Genomic DNA, 17,799 nt, shown 5'->3' on the forward strand with positions numbered 1-17,799 from the left:
AAAAAAAATCCTTATTTGCTTTCGTTTTTTCTTGTTCACTTAATTTTTGAAAACATCAGCTGCACTGACCTAAACTTATTTATCAGTAATACAAAAAACATTTAAGTGGGTTAACATAAGATTATTTATTTTCTGGAGAGTTGAACTCTGTAACACAATTTTTTAAAATGTGCCGACTGAAAATGTTTGTCTGCAGAACGTTCGAGGTTACTAAAGTAACCCTTCGTTCCCCGAGGAGGGGAACAGAAGCACTATAAGTGGATTTGATTTGTAAAATCCACGCATTGGAAGGATTCGGATCAGAAGCCGCTTGTCTGGAGAGTATTGAACGGGCCAATAAATGAATTAATTGGCAGCGTAAGCTTGCGCAGGTGTGCGACATCTGCAATTATCTCAGCATATAAGCACACCTGAAGCCAGCAGACGCCATCCTTTTAAGCTGAAGAGACTTTCAAACAGCTAAGGGACAGTCATTATGGCGACGGAGTATAGTGCTTCCGTTCCCCTCCTCGGGGAACGAAGGGTTACTTTAGTAACCTCGAACGTTCCCCTTCGGGGGGAACTTCAGCACTATAAGTGGATTTGATTTGTAAAATCCACGCATTGGGAGCCCATTGAAAGCGCCATAATGACTGCACCTTACCAACACCCCCGATGAGGAGATAGTCAAGCAAGCGTGACGCACCCACATCATGGGGGGCGCGGTCCTCCAACGTGTCCCTGGCCCTAATTTATCCTACTTCAACAGAAGTTTTACGGATTTAGATATATTTTTTGGGAAGTCGTGAGCATCTAGATAATTCTAGGAAATACGACAGTACGTTGGGAAGCGTGCAATCCCGATAGGGAGGACGCTGCGGAGGCCATCCGTTACCCAAGGGGGGGATAGATGGCAGAATTTACATATGGACTAGCCCTAAAAAGGGGGAGTATGCATAGCAAAAGAGTGGTTAGCGGAGAGGGAAGACACGGGTCCGCCCAGGGGGGGGACTTAACCGTGGCGGAATAAGCATATGGGATCGCCTAGTGGGGATCATGCATAGCAGGCACCTATACCCAAAACGCGGGCTGACCAGCGGGCAGACCTACAACGTAGTGGGCCAGCAAGTGACTCCTCCGCTGAGTCAGTGCTGGGGGCCACGGAGGAATCTGCAGGGCTCACCTGACGGGGAACTTTACAGACAGATAAAAAAGGCGCACGTACCTCCGTGTTAGGGAGAATGGCGCAGCAAGCGTGTTTCAACACCCTACCGAGTTGTCTCCTCAATCACCAAAGGGTTACCTAATACCCTTGAGGAAACCGGCTCCACTCGCAGATTGTAAAACCTTGCAAATGTGTTGGGTGTCGCCCAGCCCGCAGCTCTACAGATGTCTGTTAGAGAGGCGCCGCGTGCACGCGCCCAAGAGGATGCAACGCTCCGAGTGGAGTGTGCACGAACTCCCGGGGGACACGGCTGACCTCGACTCGAATAAGCGAGTGAAATGGCATCCACAATCCAGTGGGATAATCTTTGTTTTGATACGGCACTTCCCTGCTGCCGACCGCCATAACAGACAAAGAGCTGCTCAGATGATCTAAAATTCTGAGTACGGTCCAGATAAATGCGCAGAGCGCGAACTGGACAAAGTAAAGAAAGGGCTGGGTCTGCCTCCTCCGGGGGCAGCGCTTGCAGGTTCACTACCTGATCTCTAAAGGGGGTGGTAGGAACCTTGGGCACATAACCGGGGCGGGGTCTCAGGATGACGTGAGAGTAATCCGGCCTGAATTCCAGGCACGAGTCACTGACCGAAAATGCCTCCAGGTCCCCGACCCTCTTGATGGAGGCCAACGCAACCAGCAGAGTTGTCTTCAGGGACAGAAATCTTAGAGATACTGATTCGAGTGGCTCAAAGGGATCGGATCGCAGACTCGTGAGAACGAGGGCGAGATCCCAAGAGGGCATGAGAGGGGGGCGAGATGGATTAATTCGCCTAGCACCCCTAAGGAACTGGATGACCAGGTTATGCTTTCCCACGGTGCCGCCAGCTACCGCGCTATGATAAGCGGAGATGGCGGCCACGTAAACCTTGAGAGTGGAGGGCGACAGCCTGCTGTCCAACTTCTCTTGAAGGAAAGAGAGCACAACACTAATCTGGCAATTTCGGGGGTCTTCTCTGCGAGAGACGCACCATTCAGTGAATAGACTCCACTTCAGGGCGTAGGCGCGCCTCGTGGAGGGGGCTCTAGCCTGAGTGATGGTATTAACCACCGCAGTCGGTAGGTTAACTAAGTCTTCCTCGCGTCTAGGGACTACACGTGGAGGTTCCAAAGATCGGGGCGAGGGTGCCAGATGGTGCCCTGTCCCTGAGAGAATAGGTCCTCTCTCAAAGGGATCCGCCTGGGGAGGGCCGTCGCGAGGAGTGAGAGCTCTGATATCCAGGTCCGGTTGGGCCAAAGGGGCGCAACTAGCAGAACCTGTTCCTCGTCCTCCCTGACCTTGCACAGAAACTGCGCGAGCAGGCTCACTGGGGGAAACGCATACTTGCGCATGCCCCGAGGCCAGCTGTGGGCCAGTGCATCCGTGCCGAGAGAGCCCTCGGTCAGGGAAAAAAACAACTGGCAGTGAGCGTTCTCGGGGGAAGCAAACAGATCGATCTGGGCCTCCCCGAATCGCGCCCATATCAGCTGAACAGACTCGGGGTGGAGTCTCCATTCTCCAGGACGTAACAGCTGTCGTGAGAGCGCATCGGCTGCACGATTGAGCGTGCCTGGGACGTGAATGGCGCGCAGCGATTTCAGCTGCGGGTGATTCCAGAGGAGCAGACGGCGGGCGAGCTGAGACATGCGGCGAGAGCGCATACCCCCCATGCGGTTGATATACGCCGCCGCCGCCATACTGTCCGTTCTGACCAGCACGTGTTGCCGCTCCAGCACCGGTAAAAAGCGGTGGAGAGCGAGGAACACTGCCAACAGCTCTAGGCGATTGATATGCCAATGCAGCTGGGCACCCTTCCAGAGGCCCGCAGCCGCATGCCCGCGACACACGGCCCCCCAACCCGTGTTGGAAGCGTCTGTTGAAACAACAACATGGCTGGACGACTGTCCTAGAGGCACACCGGCCTGTAGGAACGAGGGGTCGTTCCAAGGGCTGAGGGCGCGGCGACACAGCGCAGTAACCGAGACCCGGTGTGTGCCCGCGTGCCATGCGCGTCTGGGGACCCGATCGTGAAGCCAGTGCTGAAGTGGTCTCATATGGAGCAACCCGAGCGGCGTGACGGCGGCTGCGGATGCCATATGCCCCAGGAGCCTCTGAAAGAACTTCAGTGGGACCACTAGTTTGCTGTCGAGCTCCCTCAGACAGTTCAGCAACAGGCGAGCGCGTTCCTCGGAGAGGTGCGCTACCATGGTAATCGAGTCCAGCTCCATCCCGAGAAAAGAAATCCTCTGCACGGGGGCGAGTTTGCTCTTTTCTCGGTTGACCTGAAGCCCCAGTAGGCGGAGATGCCGAAGCACCTTGTCCCTGTGCATAATCAATTGCTCCCGCGAGTGGGCTAAAATCAGCCAGTCGTCGAGATAATTGAGTATGCGAATGCCCGCGAGCCGAAGGGGCGCTAGGGCACCCTCCACGAGTTTGGTGAAGACCCGCGGAGACAGAGAGAGCCCGAAGGGGAGGACCTTGTACTGCCACGCTCGACCCTCGAACGCAAACCACAGAAATTGGCGGTGGCGTGGAAGAATGGAGACATGGAAATACGCTTCCTTCAGGTCTATGGCTGCAAACCAATCCCGAGGACGAACGCATTGGAGAATGCGCCTCTGCGTGAGCATTCTGAACGGCAGCCTGTGCAGACAGCGGTTCAAAACGCGCAGATCTAGGATTGGCCGTGACCCACCGCACTTTTTGGGTACGATGAAGTATGGGCTGTAAAACCCACTCTCCATCTCGGCTGGAGGAACCGGCTCGATTGCACCCTTCGCCAGGAGGGCAGCAATCTCCTCTCGCAAGACAGGGGCGGACAGGGGGTTGACCCTGGAGAAATACACGCCCGTAAACTTGGGGGGCCGTTTCGCGAACTGAATCGCGTAACCGAGTCTGATTGTGCGTATGAGCCACCGCGAGGGGCTGGCCTGCGCTAACCAGGCAGGCAGAGCCCTCGCTAATGGAGTCATCGCTACAATCGCTGACGTACCAGCGGTGGGGCAGCGCGGAGTGGGTGTGCTGATCCGGGAAGCACGAGGGTCCCACGGAAGAGCTGGAGGAGAGCGATTCGCTCTGGCTCCGCACCCTGACTCCGGAGAGGGGGCTGGAGGGCTGAGGGAAGGGAGACCGTCCCCCCAGCGCTCGTGAGCCACTGGCGAAGCACGTAGAGTCTGCGAGCCGGAAGGCAGCGCGTCCCGGACTGGCAGAACTCGTGCAGTCACATCCGGGGAAGGGAAAAAGTGTTCTTTTACTGATGTTTTGGTGGCACTGAAAAGTACCGTTGTTATCGGGGCCCCGCCCTCCAGCGGGGAAAGAGCAAGTTTCCTCTTCTCCGGATGGCCTGTCTCAGGGACGCTTCGCGGTCCGTTTACCGGACTTAACGGCGCCCTGGGCAGGAGGGGCTGCCTGCTTTCGAGGTGAACGCCGCGCCCGCTTGGCCGGAGGCGCAGGCGGGGGTGGGGCAGCACTCGTTGGCGGGCGCCCTCGGCGAGGAACAGCGGAGGTGGATGGCTCGGCGGGCGGAGCGGGCTTACGGCCACGCCGATAGATGACATTGCCCATCGCATCCGACTGCTCTTTCACCGCCTTGAATTCCTGGGTGAATTCACCGACGGTGTCGCCGAACAGGCCAGCCTGGGATATGGGCGAGTCAAGAAAGCGAACTTTGTCAACGTCGCGCATATCGGCCAGGTTTAGCCAGAGGTGGCGTTCCTGAACCACAAGTGTGGACATCGTCCTCCCCAGCGCACACGCGGCGGACTTAGTAGTCCGAAGAGCATAGTCGGTCGCGGTGCGCAGCTCATGTAATAAGCTTGGGTTGGACCCGCCCTCGTGCAGCTCGGCCAGCGCCTGCGCTTGGTAGCGCTGGTAGGTGGCCATCGCGTGCAAAGCAGAAGCAGCCTGGCCCGCAGCCTTATAAGCTCTGGCTCCGAGGGAGGCAGACAACCTACAGGCTTTGGACGGGAGGCGGGGCAAACCCCGCCACGTAGAGGCGCCGCGCGGACAAAGATTGACCGCGATAGCGCGCTCCGCTGACGGGATCGCCTCATACCCCCTGGCAGCTCCGCCGTCAAGGGCGGTGAGGGCGGAGGCACACGCAGCACGGGCAGAGAAAGGTGCCCTCCAAGACTGCGTGAGCCTACTGTGCACTTCCGGGAAGAAGGGGACGAGAGGCTTCGAAGGCTTCGCCTTCTGGTCCTCTACGTAGCACCCATCTAGTCAGTCCGGCCGCGGAGCTGGGGGATAAACCATCTCCAACCCCACGGCCGAAGCAGCCCGGGAAAGCACGGCTAACATGTCCGCTTCAGGATCCGATTTGACATCGCTCACCTGCCCGGAGGGGGCGAGCGGGTCCGGATCTTCGTCGGACAGTGAAAGCCCACCCTCCGATGCCGCGGAGGACATCTGATCTCCGGTGTCAGCGAGTGTGAGAGCTACCATCTGGTTAGACGGATCACTCTCACCACCCGAAGCTTGGATGGAGCGCCGTGAGGAGCGAGAGGTCCGCGAGCCCGTTGGTGGCGGATTATCTCCCGCTGAAACCCTCAGATCTGCCCGAGCGCCCGCTGCTTTTTTAGAACAGGAGGCAACTGGGGTGGCTCGCTCTCTTGCGAAAGTTAGCCGCGATCTTAGCTGTGCAACGGTCATGGCATCGCAATGACGACATGAACCGCCCGCGAGCACCGCATTAACATGCTGGACCCCCAAACATGCAATGCAGTGATCGTGTCCATCATCCGGAGCCAGGAAACCCCCGCATCCAGAAACGCACAGTCGGAGCGCCATCCTGAAAAAGACGTGCTGCACGACTGTGTTGCTCTTTTAGGAAAGTTTGCAACTATACGCACCGCTCTGGAGGACCGGACCCAAAGAACCGCAGGCAAGGGAGTAACCCAGCTCGACCGTCTGCCACCGCGAAGACCCACTCTGGACCGGGAGACACACTCGTTCGCTCTGAAGTGCTGATCAGCAAGAGGAACCCTCATCGACTCACTCAGAAAGGATCTGAAGCGAAAAGGATGGCGTCTGCTGGCTTCAGGTGTGCTTATATGCTGAGATAATTGCAGATGTCGCACACCTGCGCAAGCTTACGCTGCCAATTAATTCATTCATTGGCCCGTTCAATACTCTCCAGACAAGCGGCTTCTGATCCGAATCCTCCCAATGCGTGGATTTTACAAATCAAATCCACTTATAGTGCTGAAGTTCCCCCCGAAGGGAAACTGGAATGCTTAAAGTTGAGTCAACAAAAAAAAAAACATAATTCTTATTTTCTTTTTCTTGTGTACTCAGCATTTTTTCACCTTTAATTGATAGGACAGTAAAGCATAGACAGTAAAGTGTGGGTAGAGGAGAGAGAGGGAGTGCCATGTGTCAACACAATAACCACCACACCATTGGCGCCGATGTGTACTCAACTTTTGAAAACATCAGTTGCACTGGCCTAAATTGCTGAAGTTGAGTGAACAAAAAACAAAAACTCTTGTGGGAGTTGGTATTAAGAAATGATACATTATCAGAACAAACAAACATACTTCAACTAAAAAAAATTAAAACAGAGACAAATGTTAACAAAAAATGTATTAGACACAGAATTAGAAACAAGACAGGAGGTAAAACAACAATAACAGTAAACAAAACAAGCATCAAAACATGTCAGGACAAACTTTACATGTGAAGCATGGCTTTCTCTTTTTTAAGTTGAAATATGATTGTTTGTTTGTTTTGAAAATGTATTATTTCTTAATACCAATATCCAAAAGAGTTTTTTGTTCATTCAACTTCAGACATTTTAGTTCAGTGCAACTGATGTTTTCAAAAGTTGAGGATACGTTGGTGCCAATAGCATAGTGGTTAGTGTGTCGTCACATGGCACTCCGGTGTTCACGGAGACCTGAGTTTGATTCCCGCCTCGAGGTTCTATGCCCCTCTCCCCAAACTTTCTTGTCTATATTCTCTACTGTCCTATTAATTAAAAGTGAAAAAAAAAACCTTGAGTACACAATAAAATCATTCTCAACTTCAGGCATTCCAGTTCTGCAGACAAAAACATTTTCAGTTGGAATAACTTAGAAAGTTTTGTTACAGAGTAGTTCACCTCTCCAGAAAAGTAATAATCTTATTTTAACCCAACTAATTGTTGTTTGTATTTCTGACAAATAATTTTAGGTGAGAGCAGCTGATGTTTTTAAAAGTTGAGTGAACAAGAAAAAGCAAAAGGAAATAAAGATTTTTTTTTTTTTACTGGCCTAAACTTTTTACAGTGAATGTTTTGACAAAGATTTTGGTGCCTTTTTGGGACTTTGAACGTATCAGGGCTGTTGCTGTCTTTGGAGGATGAGGGAGCTCTCGGATTTTATCTAAAATATCTTAATTTGTGTGAAAATAAACAAAGATTAGATTAGATTGAGGAAAACTACTTTATTTTAGGGTGAACTAAACATTAAAAATATCAAAACATAAAATAGAATAAAATAAAATAAAATACAGGTAAATTAGAAAGGAAATAAAAATGTTATCAATCATCCAATTAATCAACCAATAAACATTTTGTTAATAAATCATTAATCAATCAATAAATCCATGCCATACTGACCTTGATAATCTTTACATATACTTAATGTTTTCCTGCCTAGTGTGGCTCTTAATGTATGCTCGACACAAACCTAATATACCAATCCTCTGCAATAAAATACAATTTAAATAAAAAAAATATATATAAGATAAAAAAAATGTTAAGTAAACAAACTAATTAACTAATTAATGGAAAACTGGAAAAACTTAATTGAAAATATAATAAAGCAGTCAATCATTCAATCTCTACCACACAAAATATTCAATGATAATATCTACTTACGCCATACACTAGTTCTCCAACCATCCCATTCCACATCATTGTCTCTGCATCTCTGGCTCCATACTTTCCATCTCCCACGAGCTCTAGTCTGTAGGAATAGCCCACGTGTTTGGCGATTTCTGCCGCAAGCTCCACACAATAACCCTCATATTTATCATTCCCTACTAGCTGCTCGTGGTTCTTCTTCAGCATCACATATGGAGCTTCCTGCAAACAAAAAGCACAGAAACACAGTGTAGGTTAATTGTGCATTTAGTCTTTTGTGTTGTAGTACAGGCCAGATCAGTGTAGTTCTTTAGTTACTGCGTGATTCAAAGAGGCTTGGAAGAAAACCTTGCATCATCTACATCAAATGGATCTTGCATTTCCAGCGTATTTCTCAGCTTATAAATAATGAAAGAGTTCAGTTCAATCATATAGAATGCACAAAACAACATCAACAGGGAAAAAAAACAAGGAGAAGAAACAGAGATGAAATCATGTATATTAAATATGTATACGACAATGCACAATGTTCATTATGTGTATTGACATCGAATACACATTATGAACAGCATAGGTATGACATTACAGCCATACAAAAGACAAATCAATACTGTAAGGGTCTAACTACAGTCAAAGAAGAGTCCTCAAGGGATGAAGGTATTTCTTTTTGGAGTTGCACTGAAATAAGATTAATAGCCACTCAAAACTCGGAGTCAGCCCACAAACTGTGTCCGTAATGAGCAGAACAGTAAACCCAGCAGGGTTCAGAAGACTCACGCTACCTCTCACCTTCCTGAGAGGATGGAGATTCACCCTAGAGGCAGAGAACAAACTCTTCTGAGTGCAGGATCATGCAGTGATGAATTTTGAGAATTTGAATCATCTTTTATTTAAACCATGGAACAAGTAATACCAGAAAAAACATCACAGAGTACATGGTGACTGTATTATTTATTATTATTTTGTCCTTGTTCTAGAACACTGGACAGGAACTTCATCAAAATATGATTATTAAAATATCATAAAAAACGCTAGAGATAATTTTAGGTTACAGTTATAATGCCTGTTTAAGTCAGTTTGCTATAATATTTCAAGCTGTTCAAATAAGTCTGCATTTGCAGTTCTGTCAACAAGTCTAATCACAAGGTGTTCATTGATGAAAGAATCTGTGTTTTTGAATTAATCAAATGAGTCAGTGATTCAACGGCCCATTCATAACATCCATAAGCCACTTCACTTTACTGTGAACTACTGAATTACAGAACTTTCTGTGAATAACTGAATCAGTTATTCAACAACAAACACATAACCTGGTTTAGGTTAAAATTGTTAAACATTTTTATATAGTTACTTTTTTAAATAAACTTTTAAATAATATTGCTCATGTTTTATATTTAAAAACATTAATAACATAAGCTTATAATAACACATGTGCATTTAAAAAAATAAAAAGCACACTACCTTAGTTAAAAACATGCACATCTAATACTCTATGATGTATCAGGTTCACTGTGAAACCCTTGTAAAATTATATTTATAATGATAGCTGTATTGTTTGTTCCTTTTTCTGCTTTTGACATGAACCTTAAACATTTATTGATTTTCTTTTCGGCTTAGTCCCTTTATTAATCTGGGGTTGCCACAGCGGAATGAACAGCCAACTTGTCCAGCGTTTGTTTCACACAGCGGATGCCCTTCCAGCAGCTACCCATCTCTGGGAAACATCCATACACACTCATTCACACTCATACACTACGGACAATTTAACCTACCCAATTCTTCTGTACCACATGTCTTTGGACTGTGGGGGAAACTGGAGCACTCAGAGGAAACCCACGCGAACGCAGGGAGAACTTTAATATTACAATTAGTAAAACATTTTTAAATAAAACAAGGAAAAGCCTCTTCAAGAGTAAAATAAGAGGACTTTAACTAAACTTGAATGAAAGAAGCCCAGCTTACGTAAAAAGATGTCATTTTTTATGTGAAAACACATTTATCAGTATTACTGAAGTCTTCTGTATTGTATAGAGCAGGTAACTGAGACAATATATCTTGAAATTGTCTGTGAATAACTGAATCAGTTATTCAACAACAAATACATTTTGGCATATTATTTCTAAAAGCAAGATGATATGCTTTGTTTGTCTAGAAAATACTTCTTGATTTAAGAATTTTTAAAGTAAGTAAGTAATTAATGCAATTTTTTTTATAACACGTTTATCGTGTATGGCCATATAGCCAAAGCGCTTCACAATCATGAAAGGGAGTCTCTCCATACCACCACCAGTGTGCAGCATCCACTTGGGTGATGCGACAGCAGCCACAGGACAATGGCACCAGAGTGCTCACCACACACCAGCTAAAGGTGGAGTGGATAGACGGGGATGGGGATGATTGGGAGACCATGATCGTAATGGCCGATGGAGGGAATTTAGCCAGGTCACCAGGGTTACACCCCTACTCTTAACGAGAAGTGCCATGGGGTTTTTAATGACCACAGAGAGTCTGGACCTCGGTTTAACATCTCTTCCGAAAGACAGATATATATATATATATATATTTGCACTAGAAACAAGACAAAATAAAATCTAAGAAAAACATTCTGTTGCAGTGTAGTGCACCTTTATTTTTAAGAGTTTGGGACTGGAGAGTTCATTTGTGCAGTTCTGTTTAGTGCAGACTTCAGCTATATGTCACACACCTCCAGATCATTATCTGCATGAAAAAACACACGCAGCATTTCATCTTGATGACACTGATGACTTGTAATCCACACTGATGGGATGCATTGCCAGATCAGGGGAACAAAAAAAAAGCTGTACTGACAAACTCACCAGGATGGTAGTGACGACGTAGGTCCTGTTTTGCAGTCCGAACGTCTCGTTGAGCATGTTGCTGTAAGTAGCTGTGCTCACATATTTCTCACGTTGATTCCAGTAGCCCACCTGCAGGCAGGAGGGAGGAATATCACAGCAGCGCACAGGAATTTCAGAGCCACTATTTTTAGATTGTTAAATATTCATATTGACGGCTTAAGAGGAGCTGTAATCATTTGAAATGCATACGCGGCTCTTTAAGCCGGTCTGTGACTAACACTTGATTCGCTTTCATCACAGCCGGGGCTGAAGTTTCAGGTGCAACCTCAGGTTAATCATTAGCAATCAAATTTATGTCAGGAGAATGTCAAGAACATGTTTTCAGATTTCCACTGAAAAGTTAGAATGCATGCTCATTGGGATTAATGAGCCTCATTTGCGTGCAAGCAGAGAAAAAAAAAACAATCCCATTTACTTTTTTGGGTCCGCTTGGGCCAAACTCCATCACACTGACAGTGAAATTGGTTCGATGTCCTTTGTCATTAAACTGAACATGTCCTGTAAGTCCTTCAAACTGCACCTACAGAGAGAGAATCACACACAATCGGATTGTTCATCAGCTCATATTAGCATACGCAGAACTTCACTATCTGTGAAAGCTGATTTACATTTTTGTACAGGGAGTCAAATGACACTTATTTTAGGGCTGCATGAATAATTGAAATAAAAATGAAATAGCTATGGCTTAGTGCCATTATCAAATGGCAAAGACAGTGGTTTTATTAAATACATTCACTGCGTGTTTTAGAGTGAAGCACAACAGTGTTTATATGTAAACATTAACAGCAAATGACCCAGTGTTTTCTGTCTCAGAGTGGCTTGGCTGGCAATAAACAGTAAGTTTACTTAATTCACTTATAATGTGCATATGGGACATTGGTACATTAAGATCTCAGAAAAAGGGTACAAAAACTTATCATATTTATTTAAATTAATTTATTATACTTATTTGCTGCTAGGAAAAATTGGAAGGTATATTTAAATAAATATTTAATTAATTATTAGTATTATTATGAGTATCTGTAGTAGTGATAGTAGTTACAACGCCTCAAAAGTATTGGTTTATCTGATCATGCTATTGGTTGCTTTAAAAACTACCTTACAAATCGAAATCAATGTGTGCAAGCGGATGGCCTTGTTTCTAGAACTTTGATTGTAACTAAAGGAGTTCCACAGGGTTCAGTATTAGGGCCTCTTCTTTTCACTATATATATATAAATAATATTGATCAAAAATATCAAAAATGCCCATTTTCATTATTATGCGGATGATACAGTTATATACATGGCTGCATCTACACCTAAGCTGGCCCTTTCTCAACTATAGATCGCTTTCAATGTACTTCAAGAAAATCTATCTGAGTTAAAATTAGTTTTAAATGCCAATAAAACAAAACTTATGTTATTTTCAAATTCAAAACAAGCTAAGCAAAAATTAGGTCCTATTGCTACTACTCATGGTGCAGAGATTGAATTGGTGTCCCAGAGTTTTAATTGATGATACACTTTCTTTTAGTACTCCCATTCAGCAATTGGTGAAAAAATTAAAAATGATTTTAGGCTTCTATTTTAGAATTAAAAACTGCCTTTCTTTTGATGCTAAAAAGAAGCTGGTTGAGGCAACATTCATGTCGACATTGGACTACGGTGATGTTATCTATATACATGCTTCGTCTCAAAGTCTGAATGCATTAGATACTGTTTACCATGGTGCACTTAGATTTATAACAAATTTTAAATCTCTTACTCATCATTATTGTGTGCTGTATACTATGGTAGTTTGGTCTGCTTTGTCCATTCGTAGGCTCAAGCATTGGCATATCCTTGTTTACAAATCTATACTGGGTTTACTCCCATCACATCTCCAGAATTACATTTGTGAAAAGCCTGTTTCTTAACTATGGTCCTCGGTCACAGTATATTTATTTACTGTCTGTTCCTAAAGTGCGCACTGAGATTGGAAAAAAGGCTTTTAAGTACGCAGCACCTTTTGCTTGGAATAATCTGCAAAAACAGTTGCAGTTCAAAGACTTGATTTAACTACATGCTTTTAAAAAGAATATAAAAGATTTAGAAGTTGAAACACAGGTTTATAGATGTTTTGAATAGTTTGTCGGTGTGATTCATGTTAACTGTAAATTGTTTTTTGTTAGTTAACTGTTGGACTCATATGACTTGTGTACTGCCCAATCTTGGCCAGGGAGCTCTTGTAAAAGAGATTTTTAATCTCAATGTGTCTTTCCTGGTAAAATAAAGGTTATAATAATAATAATAATAATAATAATAATAATGTATAACAAGAACCATAATAATAATACAAATAACTAGTATTATTACTATTACTCATAACAATATAAACATTTTAATATTAATATAATTGTATTAATTATTATTATTATCAATAATAATAATAATTCCTTACATTTATATAGCACATTTCTGGACACTCAAAGCGCTTTACACATCGGGGGGAATCTCCTCATCTACCACCAGTGTGCAGCATCCACCTGGATGATGCAACGGCAGTCATATTGCGACATGTCACACACTACACACCAGCTGATTGGTGGAGAGGAGACAGAGTGATGAAGCCAATGATGGTATGAGGATGGTTAGGACAGAAACCAGTGGGCAAAAAAGTATTTTTTGAAGGACATCCTGGGACTTTTAATGACCACAGAGAGTCAGGATCTGAAAGACGCCACTCACTGACAGCATAGTGTCCCTTTAACTTTACTGGGGCATTTGGACCCACACAGACAGCAGGTTGAGTGGCCTCTGCTGGCCCTGCTAAGCTTCAGTGGGTGACCATGTGAGAGTTGCAAAGAGCTTGTTGCCGGCTATTATAGGCAACTAGAGAAAATCTGGTGCTTTAAAAATACCCTTGGAGTCTCACTAAGAAGGTATTTGTTTTCTTCCCAGAAATACCCCTACATCACCCATTGAGAATTTGCTTGAATTGAACACACAGAACAGGGGTCTCATCTCAAGCATATATTCAATTATTACATCTACAAACCCGCAGAACTAGGAGTTTAATCATGAAGCTTGGTAAGATGAATTTAGCAGAGAATTTTCAGATGTAGAATGGGCTTTAACAAAGTTGCATTCATCCTCACTATGTGCTAGACAATGTAAGGTTCAATGTAAGGTTCTCTATAGGCTACATTTGACTAACTCTAAATTAGAAAAAAAAATACCCAAATGTTAGCCCTGCATGTGGTAGATGTTCACAATCACCTGCTACCACTGCTCATATGTTCTAGTTTTTTCCCAAGCTAGAAGAGTTTTGGAAGGGGATTTTTGAAACATACGAACCGATATATGGCATTCCAATTGACCCAGATCCATTGATAGTCACTTTTGGTGTCATGGCTGAGAATATACTGCAGATCTCGGTAAAGATATACATTTGGCTATTGCTTTCACAACACTACTAACACTACTACTTTTAATTTTAGTGGAAAAGAGTAGACCCCCAACACACGCTGGCTGGATAAATGAAGTGATGTCTTGCGTTTAATTGGAAAAGATTAAATACATAATTCGAGGCTTAAAAGGCAAGTTCTAAGACCAAAGATGCCAAAAGTAGGGTTTGTTGGTTTTATTGTTAAAAGCTAACTTAAATTCAATGTTTCAACTAAATGGTGTAAATTAATAAGATTTTGTTTAAATGTACTGTACATACTTTCACCAGACTTTGGTGAGCAAATCAAGATTTTGCTTGATTAGTGTATTTAGCTTTCTCCATTGTGTTATAAATGTGATTGTTTATGTTTTATTAAAAAAAATAATGTAAAAAGTTATACTGCACTAGGTATTATGTTTGAAGTAATGTTTTATATTTATTCTAAAATATTATTAAGAAAAAATTACCAATGGTTACTTTAAAGTAATATCATTTGGTATATTTACCTTCGGCCCGCGGCTCTCAATGATATTTAGTTTTTGGCCTGTCATATGAAATAGTTAGGGCATGCCTGTCTTAGATAATTGGTCCCCTTTATAAAATACTTTGAGGAACTCCCTGACCTTTAGAATAAATTTATTTATTTAATAATAATGATAATACATTTTATTTATAGGCGCCTTCCACAACACTCAAGGACACCGTACAGTATGTCACAGGTACATTATAAAAACAAGACAGAAAAGTAATAAAAAATAATATTAATCCAGAAAGTCATTAAAAGCAATCCTAAACAGAAAGGTTTTAACCTGGGATTTAAAATTGGAGATAGGTAGGGGAGAGGTAACGTACTGTTTTAAATTGTAATTGAAAAACCTCAACAAATAAACGTAGAAAATACCCTTTGCTATAATATTGTGCAGCATTTGTTTGTGTCCATTCTTTCTGTGCATTTTAAATACTACAAATCAGAGTCAGGCTGTCTCTTCCTCTACCCCTAAAAGCTTTTTGGTCTTGAACCAAAAACAAAATAAGAAAAGCAATGCGAATAAGGAGTTACGACACTAGCTGACTGCTCACGTTAATATGCATAAATGCATGCACAGAGGCTCCAATCACCTTATTTAAGTTTTTTTAATGATTGCTGAGAATGTCATCAGATAACAGATGAAACCAAAGCAACCTGTGATTGCATAAAGACACTGAATCAAATTACCTTGAATATTAAGATGACTTTAATCAACTTTGTAAGATTGTGGACAGGTTATGTACTGTAGTGCCATGTGCATTTCTTCATAGTTTACCCTTTTAATTCAGCAGAAATATGAGACTAAATATGGGGTTTGCAGGTTCTCTTGTTCTATCTCGCTCTTGCATCATCTTTTGTTGTGTAAACGGCTCTGTTTACCTGCTGTAAGGCTCTCTGGATGTCGATGCCCTGACCCCAGGGTGCTGGAGGGTTCGCCAGACACTCTCCTGCATTCCCCCTGCGTGAGATATCAATGCGCTGCTTTCTCAGATTCTGGAAGGCAGTGGCCATGACAGTCACCCCGTCATATGTGAGTGCTCCAGTGTACTGAAATATAGTTACAAATAAAATTAATAGAAAAAAGACAAAGAAATGTATTCACAAACATTGGATTTCTATTTCCTGTCTTGCTGAAAATGCCACAGTAGAGTCACGGTTTACAGTATGTTAATGTATTTCTAATTGCATCCCTATGATCACTATTTATTTAATTGTTAAAAGACATCTTTGACAATGGCCTTTAATTCCACACCTCACTTATGCAATTCAATATTTATGCTAATTAACATCACCTCCACTCAATCATATCATTGCTGATAACCAGCTTTAATTTTACTTCCTCAACTCAAGCAGCAAACAAATGAAACAATGGAGAAATTCATCCATGTACTGTATGTTTACACCAAAAATCCAAAGTGTAAATTATACATTTTACATGTTGACATATCAGAATGGTAGGCCAATTCATGTATTGCTTTCCACATCATCAGACACGACCCAATAATTGATATCATTAGACTTATTTGGCTCCATTATCAAACATCTAGTAATGCATAGCTAATGTTACACAATGTTCAAATGTTTACAATTTCAAGCTCTTTAGGCAAAAGAATTTGGGTCAACATCTTATTTTGGTGTTTGAAATAAAGTACATTTACAATAGTGATTTAACATGCATGAATTAAACACGATGTCTATTTAAACATCTGCGGAAATAAATCTAGTTAAAATGTGTGCAATAATGCATCATCTAATGTAGAGATGCCCAAACTAGAGCCCGCGGGCCAAAGTTGGTTCATGGCAATCTTTGATTTAGCCCGCCATCCCATCTAAGAAGAGAAGGAAAATGATAGAGGAATTTTCAGGGAAATGCCTTCAACAGAGACTGTCATTTCTAATGTACATTACTATTTTTTCTAACTGCTGATTTTAATTCAAGCAAACTTGAATTAAATGTTTTAATTAAATGTTGTGAAGGAATCAGATTTAAAAAAATTATTTAATAAAGTCACTTGATGGTTGCGGACATTGCAGTAGACATCAGCAAGCAAATTAAGGCAAAGTGTATTTTTTTGTGTTATGAATGAAATTGTTTATGTTATTTATTGTAAGATGTTCATTAAATGTACAAAAATGTATAGTTATATATACAATTAAAGTATTTTAAATATATTTTTAAATGATATAATAAATTATATAATGAACTATAATAATAATTTAGGAAATTACCTTGACAACTTTACAGTTTGGTTTATTTACCTCCGGCCCACCACCCTCAATCAAGTTTAGTTTTTGGCCCCTCATAAGAAAAACGTTGGGCACCCCTGATCTAATGTCACAAATATACAAAAGAACAAGTGATCATAAAACATTTTATTCTATTTTAAAATATTCAAAACATCTTGCTGACAGGATAGTAGCAAAATGTAAAGTTTTCAACTGACAATATCTATTTTTAGGACTGCACTGTGGCCTTGTTTGCATATAAATTACTGTTACACTTTTAAAACATAACACAAAAATATAAATTCTCCTTCATAATTTATGCAAAGTTAAGTTTTATAAACTAACTTTAAGAGAAGAATGTGATGGGGGGGGGGATTCCCTGATCTATATCTTAAATAATAATAATATTAATAATTAAAATAACAGATAATACAAACATACATTTGACCACCCCTATAATAGCATGCCATCATATCATTGTGCTAATTAGTCTGCAAGAATCATTCAACAGTAAACAAGCAGATCTAGAGATGCAATGGATATCGTAAGGGGTCACAAGACAGTTTCCTTGCGAAATGGGTGTTTATATTTACATAGCCTAAAAGTAAAGTAAAATTAGATGCATGGTTGGAATAGTTTGAGCAAGTAAACTCTGAAATAATCAGGTTGCTGTATGTCAGAATACATTTAATATCTATCAAAACACTGAAAATTTAAATACATCATGTTAATGAA

At 42.6% G+C, this 17,799-nt stretch overlaps 1 protein-coding gene across 4 annotated transcripts in view; it reads right to left on the bottom strand.

Annotated features, from left to right (window-relative positions):
* gria1b (glutamate receptor, ionotropic, AMPA 1b) overlaps nucleotides 1-17,799 on the bottom strand; it is a 103,923-nt gene that overhangs the window by 41,308 nt on the left and 44,816 nt on the right. For all 4 annotated transcript variants that reach the window (XR_015519535.1, XM_087299440.1, NM_205730.3 and 1 more), the window contains 4 exon segments: nucleotides 15,718-15,885; nucleotides 11,317-11,421; nucleotides 10,860-10,970; nucleotides 8,038-8,244 (listed from right to left, as the gene is read on the bottom strand). Coding sequence is in view for 3 of the 4 variants with exons in the window: in XM_087299440.1 (XP_087155566.1) it covers nucleotides 8,038-8,244; nucleotides 10,860-10,970; nucleotides 11,317-11,421; nucleotides 15,718-15,885 (591 nt within the window). In the remaining variant the exon portion in view is untranslated.

Source organism: Danio rerio, chromosome 21 (genome assembly GCF_052040795.2).
Source record: "Danio rerio strain M-AB ecotype USA chromosome 21, GRCz13ab, whole genome shotgun sequence".
In the NCBI taxonomy this organism is placed as follows: domain Eukaryota; kingdom Metazoa; phylum Chordata; class Actinopteri; order Cypriniformes; family Danionidae; genus Danio; species Danio rerio.